This window comes from Corvus moneduloides, chromosome 1, assembly GCF_009650955.1.
Source record: "Corvus moneduloides isolate bCorMon1 chromosome 1, bCorMon1.pri, whole genome shotgun sequence".
In the NCBI taxonomy this organism is placed as follows: Eukaryota; Metazoa; Chordata; class Aves; order Passeriformes; family Corvidae; genus Corvus; species Corvus moneduloides.
In genome coordinates this window covers 164,319,033-164,337,084 of record NC_045476.1, presented here as the reverse complement: position 1 = coordinate 164,337,084, position 18,052 = coordinate 164,319,033, and the positions used below count along the sequence as shown (strand labels likewise).

Below are 18,052 nucleotides of genomic sequence, written 5' to 3'. Positions count from 1 at the left end.
CTTGTCCTAACCTACTCCAAATGGTTATTATGCATCATTTATCAGCAGTGCATCCTAGCTCAGAGCTGACTACATCTTCCTAGCAGTGCAAATTATGCTTCTACACATGTTGGGGGATTTTTTAATTTTTTTTTTTAATCCGTACAGACTACAAATGTGAGTGTTGCTCATCCAAAATTCCCTCAGCTAACACGCCCATCTGTCCCAGCTTTTACAAACCAGGGGGGAAAAATCCCTTTTTATTACCTAGGAAAGCTATTAGTCTGTTACATTTGATATCCCTGATGTTGCTGGAGTCACCAAGGAGGGATAAACATATGCATGAGCACACCCAGGCTCCTGCAGCCTGTGCTCTGCAGGTATTGTGGTTCTGCTCCTGCTACACACAAACCCCCGATTTTAATAACACAATTTATTCTCCATTGTAAGCAAAAGCTTAGCAGGGAAAACTTAAAGGGATGAAGGTGCTGCAACGAGGATGGCTCCAGAATGAATCACATCAGGGTGCTTGGTAAGCACCAGAAATCTCTTGCCTGGGGTAAATTGTGAGGCTTCAGTAGTAAAATGAGACATTAACAGAGCTCAGCCACACTCCTTTTTTTTTTCCTTTGCCTCCTCGCTTCTCAGCAACTTTTTGTGCCGCTGCTCCTTTCAAACACACCCTTGTTATCGCTTTGAAAGCCCAGGTTTATGGGTTTGTATTTGTTTTCTACTACAGAATGCATCATTTAAGGCTAATAAATTAAACATACGGCAGAGGCAGAGGGAGAAAAATTAGTTGCAAGCATCTGCAGCAGTCTCATAGTTAATTTGTCTCCAAAAGGCGCTGCTGCCATGGAGACAGGATTTCAGAGTTTGCTTCACTCCAGGTTGCTCTGCAGAATCTTAGAACCATAAAATCAATAAGGTTGAAAAGACCTCGAGGATCATCGCGTCCAACCAGGTCCACCACTAAACCACGGCCCGAAATGTCACTTCTTCATGTGTTTTTGAGCACTTCCAGGGATGGTGATTCCATCACTTCCCTGGGCAGCCTCTTCCAATGCTTGGCTATCATTTCAGCGATGAAATTTTCCCTAATATCTAATCTAAACCTTCCCTGGTGCAGCTGGAGCTATTTCCTCTTGTTCTATTACTTTTACCTGGGAGCAGAGCCTGACCCCCACCTGGCTGCACCCTCCCATCAGGGAGTTGTGGAGTGCCAGAAGGTCCCCCCGAGCCTCCTTTTCTCCAGGCTGAGCCCCTTTCCCAGCTCTCTCAGCAGCTCCTGGTCCTCTAAACCCTTCCACAGCTCTGTTGCCATCCCTGGGCATCCTCCAGAACCTCAAAGTCTTTCTTGTAGTGAGGGGTCCAAACCTGAGCCCACAATTTGAGGTGTGGCCTCAGCAGTGCCCAGCACAGAGGGACAATCCCCTGCCCTGGTCCTGCTGACCACAGCATTGCTGATCCAGACCAGGATTCCCTTGGCTGGTACCATGTACCAGTGGAACACATCCAACACGGAGGGAGACAGAGAGAAAAATAGAAAGCAAGAAACAGACCCAACCCCAGGAATAACCACCCCCAGAGCACCCTCTGAAACCTGAACTCGACTCCTCTGTTTTTGAGTGCACTGGGCAGGAGGTTCAACATCAGGGCTCTTGGTTGTGCTTTTTAACCATTTCAGCCCTTCTTGAAACCCTTCCAAGGGTTCCAAGCACCCTCCTGAGGAGCACTGGTCTCTCCTGTAGCCTGAACCTTCTCTGCTCCGCAGCCCCCGAGTCCTCACCCCATCCGAGACACAAGAAGCGCTTGCGGATGATGCGGTTCCGTAACCGGCCCGTCACGGCCATGTAGGACTGCCAGGCCTCGGTCAACACCCAGCAGAAAGAGGAGAGGAAGAAGAAGTGCAAGAAAGCCGCCACCAGCGTGCAGATCACCTGGAGAGAGGAGGAAAGGAGGACACGTGAGAGGAGCGGCAGGCGGAGAGAGCAGCGGGGAGCAGAGCAGAAGGTGAGGGGAGATGCTTCCAAACCAGGCTCTGGAACAAAAAGTCAGGGAGATCAGGACACGGAAATGCAGTTTAGGGGCGGGCAGGCTCCTCCACAAGCTTTGACCTAGCAAAGACCAAAGCTTTAAATTTAAATACTACCTGGAAATTGGATGCTCTTAAGCATGAGCTCTAAGATAAGGCCAAGGTTAACACTTCAGAAGAATCGTGGAATTACAAAATTGTTTGGGTGGGGAGGGACCTTAAAGATCATTTAGTTACAACCTCCCCAAAATGGGCAGGGACACCTTCCACTAGAGGTCTGAGCACACGTCCCATGCTGGTGCTTTCTGGGCTTCAGCAGGATTTATTTAATTTCCAAAACATCCAAACTACTGCCACGATCCTTTCAGGGTAGGGGGGATGAAGTAGTTAGTAAACAGTGCACTAATCTCATCTCAAAAGGTTTGCAAAGCACCACGTCCCTGGCAGCCCAGCCATGGAAATGAAATCTGAGGAAGGCAATTTGGATGGTGCCCCTGCCAGGGAAACAGCACTGAGTGAAAGAGCTAAGCCATGAGAGCTGCATGAAACCACGGCTGCCAGGGGCTGGGAAAGGACTGCAAACATGAGGGCACAGCTGTCCAAAAGCACATAAACTACCAGCAGACAGGAGAGAGAAAATAAAAAAGAAAAAGAAAGAAATCTCCCCTAGATTAGAAAGAATTTCATAATGGTGAGCTCTACAACTTGGTGGGGAAATCTCACAAGGGAAATGCAGGCAGCTTAAGCCATTTAAAATTAAACTGGGGAAAGAACTGGCAAATGCATTATGAGGAACAACCCCAGAGTGCCAGGGAGATGGACTGGAAAGCTGACAAGCTCGTCTTTGTTTTAACTCAGCAAGGCCAAATCTTTCACTGGTGCAAATTGGTGCCGCTCTGTTTAACTCAGCCAGTTTTCCCCCATCTGTGAGCTGAAAACTGTGAATCAACGTACTCGAGAAGAAAATGATGGGAAGAAACTCCAGTGGCTCACAAGGAGAAGGGAGGGCAAATAGATTTTAAAAGTGACTCTGGAGGAAAAAAAAAACATGGCTTCAGGCATTTGGGGGAGGGGGAGGTTTTTAATCAAGAATTTCTTTCCTTTGAGTGATATGGGCAAACACGGACTTGGCTTTACGGTCAATGAACCTTTCTCTTTTTTTCTCTTTTTTCAACCACCAGCATCTTTCAACCCAGAGCTCTCATGCAGAGAGTGGCTTTTATCATGATTTTATCGGGTCGCTCTAGATTCATGCACTGGCACCACCCGACGTTATCAGAGGCTATGAATAAAAGCAAGACCGTGCGTTCTCTGAGATAGGAACTCTCTTTTTAATTCCAGATTTGCATTTGACACCAAGTCCCTCCGTATTCTGCTTAGAAGTGGATTCTGGATGTCAGATCAGCACAAATAACATGGCTCAACATGAAAAGGTCCAGTAATTTTCATATTTTACAAGAATCCTAAAAAAGGTGGTTCCTATTCATCAGCTTACAAACGCTACATGAAACAGCTACAAACAGAGGATACTTCCTGGAATGGACTTTAAGAGATTGTTATTTTAGAAACCTGGGGTTTTTTTGGCTGATATCAGGTACAACACTGTTCATGTTGCCTTTTGGATTTTATTTCGAACCAACACAGTTCTTCCTTGTAAAAGGGAAAGAAAAGCTTTGCTTCACAATTTAACACCACAGAGATACATTTGGGTTGGTTTTTTTTTCTCAGATGAGGAGCTTTGATAGAAAGGGAGGAAGAGAGGAGGGGAAGACAAGAGAAATATGCACATCTCAGCTGGACCAGGATGAACCCATCGCCTCAAATGAACTTGGCCAACAGATAGGCAGGCAAATACTTGCTTCTGCAACCTCTGCTGCAGGTTTTCCCTTCCTTGTGGGGAAGACCAAAAATCCCCATTTTTGGGCTAAACACAGGGATATGATGTCCCAAGATCCAGCAGAGCTTGTCAGTCTGTCAAGGCCATTAGTCCTTGTTTTGCTTTGAGAGGAGAAATCTGTTCCCTTGCAGCACAAGCCTCGGAGACACGGCCACTTCCTGCAGCATCCCTTTCCTCTGTATCCCTGGATTGCTGACTGTAATTTTTTTTAGCCTTTTCCCAGGCCTTTCATCTTCAAAAAGCTTAGCAAATCCAGGCGTGGAATCTTGCCTTTGAGGTTACACGGATGGAAATCCAGGGAGAATTTGACATTTCCAGGGGAAGCCGGTACCGCAGAAATCTCCTGGAGAAGCCGCAGTTATAAATCAATCACCAACATTTTAAGGCGCTCTGTTATCGATAACTGAATGTGAATAAAATCTTAATTTACGCTCCTTCATCTCTCCTCTGTATAGTTTTCTTTCTCTGTTGCCTGCCAGAGACTGTTTACTAGATGGCTGAGAGGAAATCCAAGAATAACCTCGCTATTTCTGGGGTTTCATGCATATGGATGTGCAAAGAGCTAATCTGCCTCCTGCCATCACTGCCGGGAGCTTCGAATCCCCACCAACAGCTCCGACCGTGAACTCACAGAGTCATGGGACAAAAAAGCACCAGGGAGAACCTGGGTTCATAACTGGGCTCTGGAGGGGGTGGGACAGGAGGAACACATCCAGCTCCTGTCCTGAGGTGAAGAAGAATCACCCAAGAGGAGGTCCAGCCATGGTTTGTCCTGTTGAGCATCCCTGTGTTTCTTTCCATGGAAAGAAGCTCCCAGCACATGTTTGGTGCGACAGAAACCACCACCAAGGAAAGCAGGAGCTTGGTTCACCCTTTCTCCACCTCCTGCCATCTATGTTGGCAATGAAAGACAACTCTGCTCTGGAAAAGGAATTTCTGAAGGGCACTTTGTAGCAGGAGCAGAGTTGGCTGCTTGTTTCCACACTTCTCCACACACACACAGGGCTCCAGCAGCTGGAAAGCTTTTCCTAAAACAACCTAATCCTAACCCAAAAGGCCTTCCATAGAAATAAGTCCGTGATTCCCTAAATCCTTCAGCTTCTCTGCAGGAATCATAAAATCATAGAATAGGTTGAGTTTTGGGAGAGACCTTAAAAATCATCTCGTTCCAACCCTGTGACATGGACAGGAAGATTTTCTCCTTGCCCCAAGCCCCATCCAACTTTGCCTTGAACACTTCCAGGGATGGGGCACAGTTTCTCTGGGCAACCTGCTCCAGTGCCTCATCACCCTCACAGGGAAGAACTTCTTCCCAATATGCTTCCAGAAGTGACACCACGTTCATGCTGCCAAAGCAGGGGCTCAAAAACCCAGCTGGTCACTGGTTACTGTTAAGCAGTAACTAATTTTTGACTTCTGATTGCGATTTTGGCAGCAGAAAGAGTGGAGGAGGTGTCTTGCTTCACGTTTTTTGGCTCAACAGTTATCATGGTTTGGAGCATTTGGGAAGATGGGAAAACTTACAACAGGAAAATACTAACGGTGAGCAGTGATTTGTCATGCCAGGGGATCCTGAAAGTGCTGGAGCTGGAAAAAAGTCGTGGAGGCAACACATGCCTCTCCAGCTGGGTCTGTGGGAAGAGAGCAACCAGTGCTCATGGCTTGGAAAACCACGCTGGGTCTTGCCTGGACTGCTGGAATCACTCTGGGATCTGCTACGAGTCCCTCATGGCCCTGCAGCGCTCACAGTGCATCTGGCAATGCTTCCCATCCCCAAAAAAGGTTGGACAGTTTTGTGTCCGTGTTCACTAACATCTGCCAAGTACTTTCAGCTCAGAGTATAAAAACTGCTGGAGAAATAAATGTAAAGCTGAGAGGTTGTTTGTTTGGGGTTTTTTTTTAAAGCTTTTTCTCAATCTGTCTTTGTAATTTTTTTGAAAATAAAACGGTTAAAGCCTTGCAAATCACCACGCTTCTTCACCATGCCATGTGCCAGCTACTCTAGGCAGATATTCAAAAATATCACATTGGTTTTAATCAAAGCCCTGAGGATGCTGACAAATTATCAAAGAGAGAGCGAGAGAGAAAATTGAAATCTGCCATTTAGCCATGTCTTTGACATGTCGCTAATTAACAGATGGAGGAAAAATGAGGAAGCACTGCCTGAATGGATCATTTCAGTGCTAAATCAGGGGGAAAGCAAACAAATAAACAAAGCCCCAGCAGATCCCTTACCTTATTCCGGGTCTGGGTCTGTCCGATCAGGATGAGGGCGTTGGAGGAGATGATGGAGAGGCAGAAGTTGATGAGGATGACGGAGCGCTCCGAGCGGATGTACCTGCAGCGAGAGAAGAGGGGAGGGAGACCCACCCTGTCACAGCCTGCCCTGGGTGACCTCTGAAAAGCAGCAATCCAGGCCAGGCTCTACAGAATTGCCAATTTCCTGCAGATTTTATGTGCTAGACAGACATGAACAAGGCGGGGAGGGAGGGGGAGAAGATGTCTCCATCATCCTCCATCAATGCTGGAGTTAGGAGCCAACAAACGAGGGGCCAGCCTAGTCTGAGCCCCTCCTAAAACAGTAGAGTGCTGCAAATCTTCATCAGCTCTGCCCGCTTGGAAGGGGGGGGGGCTTGAAAAGGAGCTTGAAAGAAAACGAACAGGCAACACACGGAAAAGATTCCCAACCAAGAAGAGCCACAGGCATGCTGGCGATGGAAGCAGATTACAAACACATGCGCCTCGACAACAAAGTGTGTGTGATTCAGCATTCCCCTTCCTTTAGCCTAACAACCCCTCCTGAGGTGAGAAGTTGTGAGAAGCATTTCTGGCTTTTAAAATATTTTTCTTTTTTTTTTTTTTTTTTTTTTTTTGGTACCACTTCCCCGAACTAGGCCAAATACGTAACTGCAGCTGTGGGTTTGGGACATCAGGGACAGCAGTGAGGGAGCTGTTGCCTTCAGCACCTTGCAGGAGCCAGCGATTTGTCATTTCTCATTTGCAGCGCAGCACCAAGCTGGCTGCCGAGGTAAGCGCACCACAACCAGTTCAAACCACTGGCTACGGAGGGAAACTTCTTTGAAGGCACTTTTATGTACCCAATAAAATGAAAAGGGAACTGCAGGAGTGCAGGTCCTCAAGGATTGACTCGAGATCTGACCACACCAACACTCACACGTGAATTATCTCAGAGATGCTGCAAGTGCCCTGCCTGAATGCCAGATGAGTCGAGAGGAGATGCTGATGCTTATATAAATTAGAAACAGATGTATTAATCAACCAGCTCATCCCTGGAGGCTAATGCAGGATTATTTCCTATATTCCAGCACATCAACAATTTATGTTGGGAATTTAATTTCATTAATTAATTTTAGCAAGAGCGAGTTGGTCGTGCCTTGGCTGCAGAGTTTTGAGTTTCTGATGAGGAGGGCAGGATGGGTTTACTGCACATGTGTGTTCTGCCAAGGGTAAATGTGTGCTTTAGACCTAATGAAGGCTGTGAAACTTTGATTTTTAACTTTGCCTTGAGCCGTACCTTCATACAAACATGAATGGTGAGGCTATGCTTTCCTGAATGCAAAAAAACAAAAACCCAAAAAACAAAGGTAGCATGAATCCCTACTTACTCAGTTGAAAATCTGGTTTATAGGAAGTTCTCCCTGAAACTCTCCCAGCCCCAGAACAGGCTGCAAAATGTAGGATCCCAGCTCAGCAAGAAACTGGGTTGACAGGCTGCAAAATGAGCTTCTGGTTCCGTTCACAGCCAAGCTGAGCCCAAATTTCCTGACTTCATTGGGCTCCACACAATGCTGGGCATCGCCTGGACCCTGCTCCATTTGCGGCTGGAGGGTACTGAGAGATCAAACTTCTTGTGCTTTGATTGTGTGAAGTAAAACATCAAATCTCCAGTCAGCAGCTTCTAAGGGGTAGAAAGGGAGATTTGGACTCTGTCCCGGTGGGAAGGAGATGGAATAAATCTGTGTAGCAACACCCTGATCCCACTGCTATTGACATGAACTTCTAAGTCTCCACTGGTCAGAAAAAGGAAAAAAAAGGACTTGACCATAAATCTGTATTTTAATGTAAGGGGAGATAATCCAGCTGTCTTAAGACTTTTCCCCCCCTTAAGCCCCCTTAAACCAGCTCTCTTTTTCCCTGCTTCTCTTCACACCCTGAGAATTTCTCTTGTTCTCCAGATCCCTGAACCTCCAAAGAACGAGATGTGGGTTGGCAATGAACAGAATCAGAATAATTTAGGCTGGGGAGAAAAAAAAAAACCTCTCAAGTTCCCAGTCCAATCCTATGCCCAAAAAAAGGACTGATTTCAAAGTCAGATCAGGTTTCTCAGGGCCTTGTCTGATCAAGATTTGAAAATCACCAGGAACAGAAACGCTACCACCTCTCTTGGCTGACTGATTATAGCACTAAACTGCTTAACTTAACTGCTCTTGTGGTGAAGGATTATTTTGCTTTATATCCAGCTGGGTCTTTTCCTGCTGCAGCTGGTGCCTCTAGACCTTTCCCTGCCTACCTCTGCAAGTTGTTTGACTGCTCCATGACTCCTCCTTAACAGCCTCCTCTTCTCCAAGCTTGCTGCCTTTGCCTCCTCTGACATTGTCCAGCTCCCTCAGCGTCCACTGGACTTGCCCCCATGTGCTGGTATCCCTGGTATTGGGGGAATCCAGTACTGGGCACCTTTCCCAGACGTGGCCTTAGGAGTGTCAAACATTGTCCAGGTTGTTAAAGAAGACATTAAACAATGCTGGCCACTGTACCAACCCTGGGCAGATGTGACCAGCTCTTGATTAAGCTTCAAACCTTTGACCATTACCCTGAAATCCTGCAGGAATTCCATCCAGCTACTAAGCCACCCATCCAGTGCATAATTGCACATTTGGAGGCTGCGTTAATGGCCTTGGTAATGTCAAAATCCACACCAGCTGCTTCCCCCCACTGTCCACGTAACCAGTCACCCCATCCCAAAAGGGAAACAGGGCAGCCAGGCACAATCTGTGCTCCACAAATCCTTGCTGCCTATTCCCAATCACTTTCTTGTCCATCATGTTGCCTGGAAATAACCTTTAGAGCTACGTGCTCTTTAATCATCCCAGGGGCCGTTCAGGTTGACCAGTCAGTTGTTCTCTGCATCCTTCTCCTTGCCCTTTTTAAAGGTGGGTGTAACATTTGCCTTCTTCCAGCCTTCAGGCAGCTCCCTGGATGACAGACAGTGGCTCCACAGTCACACCAAACATCTCCCTCAATGCATCCTGTTCTGCTCCATGGATCTGCAAACGCCCAGATAATTAGAACTGTCCTTGTCTCTCTTTTCCTTGGCAGTGGGAAGCATTTTCTTCCCTGGATTCTGCCTCGTGTAGGAATTTGGGTGCCTCAGAGCCAACCTTGCCAGCAGAACAAGGCAAAAAGGCACTGTGTACCTTCACCTTTTCAACATCCTTATCCATCAGGCTGCTTGTCCCAATCAACACCAGGCCAACACTTCCCTGGGAAATCCTTTGGTGCTGACGCACCTACAGAACCCATTCTTGATGCCTTTCACATCCCTGGCCAGTTTCAAATGCAGCTGAGTTCTGACCATTCTAATTCAATCCTGCATTCCTGGGCAATTCTTCCAGAGTCCTCCTTGGTAGCCTGACCTGGAATCCCAGCATTTCCTTGTTAAGTTTCTGCTCAGTCAGAATGCTAAGAAGACCTCCTGCCACGCTGGCTTTTTTCCTTCCATTTCCTCTTCTCCAGCACAGGATGCTCCACAAAAAGCAATCACCATTCCTCTCCAAACCCTCTGGCCAAAGAAGTCAGGAACTCGTATCAGAGGGGGAAAAAACATAGAATTTGATGGGTTTTGCTCAAAAACACATCAAAAACAGAGCTGCTCCAGGATGCTGCCTTGCTACCCCTCTGCTGATACATGGACTACTTATCAAAATATGCTGTTCTCAGCCATAAAACCAGGGAAAACTCACTGCTAATTTAGGGAACTTCTGCTCCAGCCTGTGTCCTACAATCATAGAATATCCTGAGTTGGATGGAACCCACAAGGATCAGCAAGTCCAACTCCTGGCCTTGCACAGGACAACCCCAACAATCCCAATATGTGCCTGAGAGCATTGTTCAAACACTCCTTGAGCTCTGGAATATTTGGTGCTGTGACCATGCCCAGAGGAGCCTGTTCCAGTGCTAAGCCACCTTCTGAACAAAGAAACTTTTCCTGATATCCAACCTAACCCTCCCCTGACACAGCTCCAGCCATGTCACTGGTCACCACAGAGGATCCCCACACACTGCAGGAAGCCCTACACGAGCTGAGACAGATGGAAAAGGTGGGAAAACCCCGCAGTCTGTTTCTCTGCCCCCATTAGACTCCTCTCCACAAACACTGAGTCACTGCTGCTTTCTCACCGTGTGTACACACATCCCTCTCCACACAGCCACTTACTCATCCCTGCCACCTCCCACCAGGGCCAGGAGCGCCTCAGCATCCCCTCAGCATCCCCTCAGCATCCCCGGCACAGGCAGAGCTCCTGCGTTTAAAGCAAGTGTTAACAGCCCCTTGAGAGCTCATTGACAGCCACTCAATCAATCCTCGGGAGTGAGAAAAGCTCGGGCTGTTCTCTAGCAGTGATGCAGCACTCACCCAGCTGCTGCCAGGGACAGAGATCTGCCGTGCCCCACATGCTGATGGGCTGGTGGATGAGCTGCTCGATAGCAGGGATCGATCCCCGTGCTACGGAAAGGTCGCTGACTCCAGAGGCTGTTGAGCCGCAATGAGTTCAGGGATGGAAAACACATCGGGGCACTCCTGAAATACCAGCGTGTCAAGGAGCAGCTTGAAAAGAGGAGTCATTTCACCTGTTCCGACCCTTGAGGGGTTGGGTTTTTTCCCCTCAGTTTTTCATTTCCATGCCAGTTTTCAATTTTTTCTTGCGATTCCCATCTTTTTCCACACGGGTGGTGGAGCACATGGCCCACACACAGATTGTGCCTCCAGCTGTGACCCAGGACAGTCAGTGCCGAGATGGAACAAGGTCACTCCACTTCTGTGGCCCACTGTGTCACTGACCCCTCTGTCGAGCCTGCTAATAAGGCCAGAGATGCACCATCTGCAGCAGAGATTTTTGCAGCCATCTGTCTGCTGGGAACTGGAGTGAGGCCACCAACAGGCCACCAACAGCCGTCGAACAGAAACAACTTCCAGTTTCCAGCGGGGCTGTGCCAAGTTGGCCGTGTCTGAAGTGATCACTCACCTCAAAAAGCTCGTGCCATTCATGCCAGTGGCTGAGTAGGTGCCACCAAGGAGCAGCCTTTATTTGGGGGTTTTCAACAGGGAGTGGAGGATAAATTCATTTCCTCCCTGATACACAGCCTGAAGCTGGGATCACCTCCCTGTTACTCTGCCCCCTTTTCTTCACCGTGTTCCTCTCCCTCTTTCTCACCCTCCCCTCCTTTCTGCTTCCCATATATACAAACAAACCCTAGCTGGGCAAAATTCTGGGAAAGCTTCCAGACTGTCAGCCTCAGTGAGCTTATTCATCAGGAGTGTTTCCTACTCAAGCTGGGTCTATGGATGCATGCTCCAGATGCCTTTGTCCGGAGTTCTGAATGGGAAATTTCCCGGCCAAAGCTCCCCGAATCAGCTGAGCTCTGGTGAGTGCTCTACACAGAAGATCAGGCAGCCAGGACATGAGGAATTTCTCCCCTGCACGGTGGAAAAAAACCACTTTGATGCTGCTCCTGTGTTTTAGGGACAATAGGTTGGAATAATACTGCTGATTCCATTTCTAAGCACTCCTCCAGCCGCTGTCTATCAGAATAGACAACATTTAGGGCAAAAAAAAAGTGGGAGCCAGGAGATAATGTTGAATACGATGTTCCTGAGACCCTTAATAGGAAAGCACATTCACGTCCAGCAGCTATGCCTAAAATAAAAAGGACACACAGAGCGCTCAGGGCTCAGCCACGGGAATGCTGTGAAGTTTGGAAAACATGAAAACATGATCTACAGAGAAGAAATGAAACGAACTCAGCGCACCAAAGAGAAATTCTAGAGATCACTTGATCATGCTTTACAAATATTTACACAGAGAGACTCAGGATAGAGAGCCCTTTAATCAAGATATAGCTGGTCTCAGGATCACTTGGAAATGCATGTCCATCCTTGGCTAGCTCAGAAATACCCATTCAAGCCTCCCATAAACATGTCCTCCCATTCCTGCTGATCATTTTGGGTGTAGGCATAAGGCAAAGAGTGGAATGAGAAATTAAACAGAACATATTTGAAACAGGTCAGGCAATTTACTGTCCTCAATAACAGTAAATATTGGAGGTGGGGGGGGGGAGCACAGTCCTGGAAAAAAATACATCATGTTATTCCAAATGGCTCTGGCATGCTCCAAACTGATTCAACCTCATGTCTGAGCTTGGGTTTCAGATCCTGACCCTGTTTCTGATAGGAAAGAGAGGGTGAGGCTCGAACGCTTGCTCTTTAATCTTCTATCCTAACTTTCCACTTGATCCTGACACCAGTGACCCCAGTAAGCCACCTACCGGCGCTGCTCAGTGCCGCCCAGCCTGAGGAAAAGCAGGAGAGGACAAGGACTTGAGCACATCCAATGATACCCCAGGCACGGAAAAACCTGAGTTCTAGATAAACGTTATCATGATCAGTCTTCAGCTGCCAAAATTAACCAGCCACTATGCACTGTCACAGTATCAACAGAAAAAAGATGCATTTTTGCTCAGTTTTTACTCTCTTGTTTCTTTCCTCTATCAAAACGTAGAAAAAGTTATCTCAGTTCAATCTCTAAATGGAATTTACCCTTTCCTTCCTGCTGAGAAGAATCACTGCACAAAATAAGAACCTCACACTGATCCCTTCTCCCAAAAGGATCACCAATAACACCCAACTGTATTCCCTGTAGCCACTCCATTTGGATCTCACAGACATTCACCTGATTCTGATTTGTCTTTGCTTGGCATCGAGCCATGAAGGTCTCAGCATGTTTGCCTTGGATTTAGGAGAGACGTGGATCTCACAGGATAAACTCAGATCTTGTTCAAGGCAATTCAGGGAGAAAATCCCTTGCACACCTCGGGTCCTCCAGCTTAGAGTCATCAGAACATATCAAACAGGGGCATGGGCCAATTGTTCATCAAAGCTTTGCTTCAAAATCACTTCAGCCTCTATAATTTTATGTTCCACCTGACCTGTGTACAGGAGCTGTCAGCAATGGGCTGTACTGGGGGATCCCATATGCACTTGAAGCTGAAGGCAAAACGTAGCTAAAAGGCTGGGGAGTTATTTAGATGATGTGGTTTAACATCATTAAGCTCCTGAAAAGTTCTGTCAGTTCTTCAGGCCAGGTGTTTTCATGGCAGGTCACAGAGGTTTGGATGTTCCCAAAGAATTACCTTGCAGCAGCATCTGCCTGCCGAGAGGCCGTGCGTGTCCACCTCGCCTCTGACAAGGTTTCCTGGGGTACACAAAGGCATCGAAACCAGCACGAGGCTTTTGGAAATGGAACAATGTCCCTACATGGGGGCATGGCCCTAATTTCACTCTGCTAATTTCTCTGGCACTGAAAGGAGAGAATAATGCCAGCTAAGCCACCAGGATGACTTTCTGCAGGCCCCACTCGTTCCCAAACAGTTCCTCCTCAAGCACCAGACACCCAAAACCACAGAGCAAACGTTCCAGGATCCGTGTAGGTCAAAAGACAGTTACTTTCCCCAAGAAGAAGAGAAGAGAATGAAAGCCATACCTCCAAACAGAGACATAAATGATAATCAACAGCAAAAGTGTCAGCGAGGATACTCCACAGCCTACAATTAACGTGACAGAAGGGACCAGCACCTTTTCCATGTTCTGAAAGAGAGAAAGTGAGACATTAAAAAATAAGCTCGGCCAGTTCTAGCAGGAAAATTTCATGGCAAGGACTTTCCCGCCACTTGCTGGTGTGTCCACTCAGCTGACCTTCACATGGCACTGTGCATACAAATAAACACGCAAGGAGAGCAGGATCTGTTTCTGCTTGACCCAGTTGGTTTTTTTAGGACCTGATTCTGCTCCCACAAACCAGTGTCAAGTGTGGGTAATAATTCTGATATCCACGGAAGGCAGGCATGTGAAAGGTGTGGGTTATGAGAGGAGGAGCAGGCCCTTCCTATCCAGTGTGAAACTGGGGAGATAATTAATGAAGCAATAACAGAACAATTACAAACAAGCTCTACTGGGATGGCGGTGATGAAGGGTGGAGGATGAAAAGAAGGTGAAAATTTTCCACCAACCACAAACATTCATCTGGAAAAGGATGAAATAAAGCAAGGGAAGGAAAAACAAGACGTGTATCCTCCCCAGGGACCCACTATCCATCAATTCACTGCTCTTACACTACCACACAAGTGGTAGTGTAACACAAGGCGTTTTTGCATAGAAGGGGATCACAGAGGCTGGAAAACCTGGTGTGGAATGGTTCTTTTTTCCTGATTGAACATAAAAGAACATCAGCTCTTGCAACATCAAGAGTAAACCCACGCTGTAACCTCTCTAATGGAGTTCTCTGCATCCTGTGGCTGTAACTACCCAACATCTGCCACTCTGGTATCACTGAACTCACCCTGTCCTCAGCTCAGAGTGAGGAGCTCAATCCCACTTGGCTTTCTCTGCTGCAGGCTTTTTTTTTCCCCCCCAGCACATTTCCCATTTCCACATCAGTGATCTCTGCTGGCAGGAAGGCAGAGAGAGGCAGAGCCCCACCGAGAGCAGACACCCAAGAACCCTCTATTTAGGGTGATTACACCACTTGCAGAGGAGAGGGAGCCCAGTCAAGGTTTTCATTAGATCGGCACAGCACCAACACCTAACGCCTCACTCATGGAGATGAGACGGTTTCTGACACAGCAAGGGCTTAACACAGGAGATAAAAAAAAAATTAAAAAACGTAAATTATGCATGGATTTGGGAATGAAACAGGTAGTCCTCTAATGCCTTGACTACACTGTCCTGTTGGCAGGCATGAGTCTGCTCAGCCTGAACCTCCAGTCAGAGGGATGCCACGGAGCTGAGGCTACAGCAGCTCTCTTCCAGGATACTGAGCCTTCTGCAAAGCCAGATACCTCAGGCAGGGCTCAGTGCTGGGTTTAAATGGAGCCTGGCCAGCTCAGCACATGGGCAGAGCAAACCTCTGTCCACTCACTCAAGGCCCACAGTCACTCCAGGGTTACTCTACAGAGCCCACCACAAAAAGAGATGAACCACCCTGATACACAGAGGTCTGAGCTGAATTATCGCTGAATTTTTAAGGGCTTGGGAAAATCCTCCTTATCTGCTTATTTTGAACAAGGGCACCTCTCACAACTGGGGGGAAATAATGAGGAACTAAACTTTCACCACACCACTGCAAGGAACCCCATGGCAGCTGGCGGGAAGGATGGAACAAGAACTTCCAAAATTTAGTGACACACTGCAGAAGCCTAGAAAATAAGGGGATTAACGTGTATGACTCAAACATGGATGGTCATGGAGCCAAGCAAGGATTGTTGGCAATAACACACTGTGAGCAAGAACAGGATGTGGCTGGAGAAGGGACCATGCACAGGTAGGGGCAGCACTTTTCTGGGAAAAACATCCAGGTTCTGGCTCCTGGAGATCAGCACAACACAGCACAGTGCAGGCTCAGGAATGAGGTCGAGAATAGGGCATGGACTGTAGGAGGGATCAAGACCACCCGAGATCCCTGAAGGCTCTGACCCCTTTCCACACAGGTCTAGAAGAACAAGCTGTGCATGACAACTGATTTGCATACAAAGAGATGAACTTATCACCGGAGTAGAGAAAACTTCTCTGTAAAAGATACTCCCTGCATGCATGGGCACCCCAGGACCCTGGACACCCCATCAGCTGGATCAACACTGGAGCCAGCACTGGAGCCAGCATTGGTGATTTCTCTTTCTCCCTTTCCTTGTTTCTCCTTTGTTTCTCTCTCCCCCTCTTTAATCCCTCTCCCTTTTCCTTTCCACTCTACCCCTTTATCCAAAACCCACTACTGTGTGCCTGCACCAGATCAGGGACTAACCTAACAACTTCCATCTGTAACTCATTTATAAAACTTGGGAAGATTTTGTGGCCACTGACTTCTGCCATTCCTTCTGACCAAAAATTTGGGGTGCTTCCTTCCCCTGAAGGGTGGGATGTCACATGCATTCAATGGCTTGAATGCCTAGCCGGCACCCAAAGGAGTACAGGTGGTCTGAGGGATCTTCACTGGGTGCACACCAGCTACGGACAGGAAACCTGAGCCTCACCAACCCATCCTGCATCTTTCTCCACTTCGAGATTCCCACAATGCTCATGAAAAAAATGTTTCAGCTCACCAGTGGATTCTTCCCCTAAACTTTTACAGATACTTGGATCACTGCAATTTTTAACTCCTAGGACTGTGCTCCCACCCTGAGAATTTACTCCTGCCAAATATTCAAGCAAGGTTAGAAGCAGTTTTTTGGGAACGAGGTAAACACAAATTTCAATGAAAATATCAATGCTTTGATTTTGTCTTCCATCAAACAAAATCGAATTTGGACATCATCCAGGCAGGGTGAGTGCTGATACTGCATATTTTGCTCCTTATAAATTGAAACATGGAAGGGACTCTGATTTAGTCAGGTTGGGTGTGGGAGAGATGGATGCAATGTCCTGTATGAAGCCACAGCTTTATTTCTCCCCCCTGCAGAATCCTGGTGGACAACAGCCCTGTCCCACTTCAGAGACACATGGTTGTGATAAAAGCACTGTGGAACACAAGATACTCAGCCGTGGATGGCTCCTTGCTTGCTCTCTCCAAGCTCTTCCCCAAGCCTCTCCCTCTCCCTGTTCCCCCCTTATGGCAATTTGAGTTCACATCGCACAAATGGTGGCCTGGGATGAGCATCGATTGTGACATTTGATTTAAGTAGGTCTCATTTCACTGACTTTTCATGGGTAACTGGATAAAAGGGGGGGAGGAGCTCCATTAAAGCAAAGAAAGACGGACATGTAACTCGTTCCTAAACCATCCGAGGTTCACCAAGGGAATGCAGTTTGCTTTTTGAGAGACGAGCAGGCTGCATCCCTAAATCCCAACACAGCAACCCCAGCTGTCCTCCCTTCCACATCCTCCCTGTTATCCCTCCACCCTCAAAGACCTCAGATTCTCTCACTGCCTTCCCTACCCATTGTCCCACATCACCCAGAACCCTCTCCTAGATCCTGCAGCAAAGTAAGGATCTTCTGCATGGACCATGCCTAGGTCAGATATTTGCTCCTAGACAAGGCATTACACAAATGACAACTGGTCAAGCTTAAGCCAGGCTTTGGGGTAATAACTGATGTCCATCTGCAGTGCATCCCACAAAAAAGACCCTGATCTGCACCTCCTTCTTTGTCCTACAAATTTTCACAAATGCCATGTCTAGCAGGATTTTTGCTGAAGAGACGCCATGAAGCTCATCCCTCCAGCCTCCAGAGAAGGAAGGATTGGTGCAGCCCTGATGGGATTTTTGTTGGCATCAGGAAGGTGGATAACCACAAAAATCACAGGCTGCAGGAAGAAGAGGAGCTTGCTCCTTTGGGAATAATCAAATCATTATGGTTGGGATAGACCTTTAAGATCAGCAAGTCCAACCATCAACCCAACACTACCACCATGTTCACCACTAAACCATGTCCCCCAGTGCCACATCCGCGTTTTTTAATCACTTCAGGGATGGTGACTCCAGTATTTCCTTGTTTCAATTCTTTACAACCTTTTCCATGAAGAAATTTTTCCTAATACCCAATCTAAACCTCCCCTGGTGCAATTTGAGGCCATTTACTGTCATCCTAAATAAGTCCCAAAGACTTAAACCCCGTATCTTAAGATTCTGCTTTCTTCCTTCATTACTAAGGTTTCTTTGTCCTCCCCATCCTCCTTTCTCTATCCACCACATCTTCCCTTCGGCAAACAAATCACCATTTGTTTTATTTTTTTCTGACTAATTAAACCCCCTGACAGAAGGTGGTTGGATGCTGTAGGATCTGAGCCTTGCGAGGGAAATTTCCTTAAAGAAGGAAAAATGGGAAAATCAAGGTTGGTTTAAAAAGTAAAGATGCT

The 18,052-nt window shown here is 47.3% G+C and overlaps 1 protein-coding gene across 12 annotated transcripts in view; it reads right to left on the bottom strand.

Annotated features, from left to right (window-relative positions):
* Positions 1-18,052, bottom strand: part of ADGRB1 (adhesion G protein-coupled receptor B1) — a 283,514-nt gene that overhangs the window by 54,643 nt on the left and 210,819 nt on the right. For 9 of the 12 annotated variants that reach the window (XM_032134553.1, XM_032134548.1, XM_032134575.1 and 6 more), the window contains 4 exons: positions 13,688-13,791; positions 12,474-12,569; positions 6,147-6,249; positions 1,769-1,919 (listed from right to left, as the gene is read on the bottom strand). In XM_032134553.1, the coding sequence (XP_031990444.1) occupies positions 1,769-1,919; positions 6,147-6,249; positions 12,474-12,569; positions 13,688-13,791 (454 nt within the window). The remainder of the gene's footprint in view (positions 1-1,768; positions 1,920-6,146; positions 6,250-12,473; positions 12,570-13,687; positions 13,792-18,052) is intronic. The other 3 variants (XM_032134586.1, XM_032091577.1, XM_032134584.1) reach the window with 2 other exon arrangements.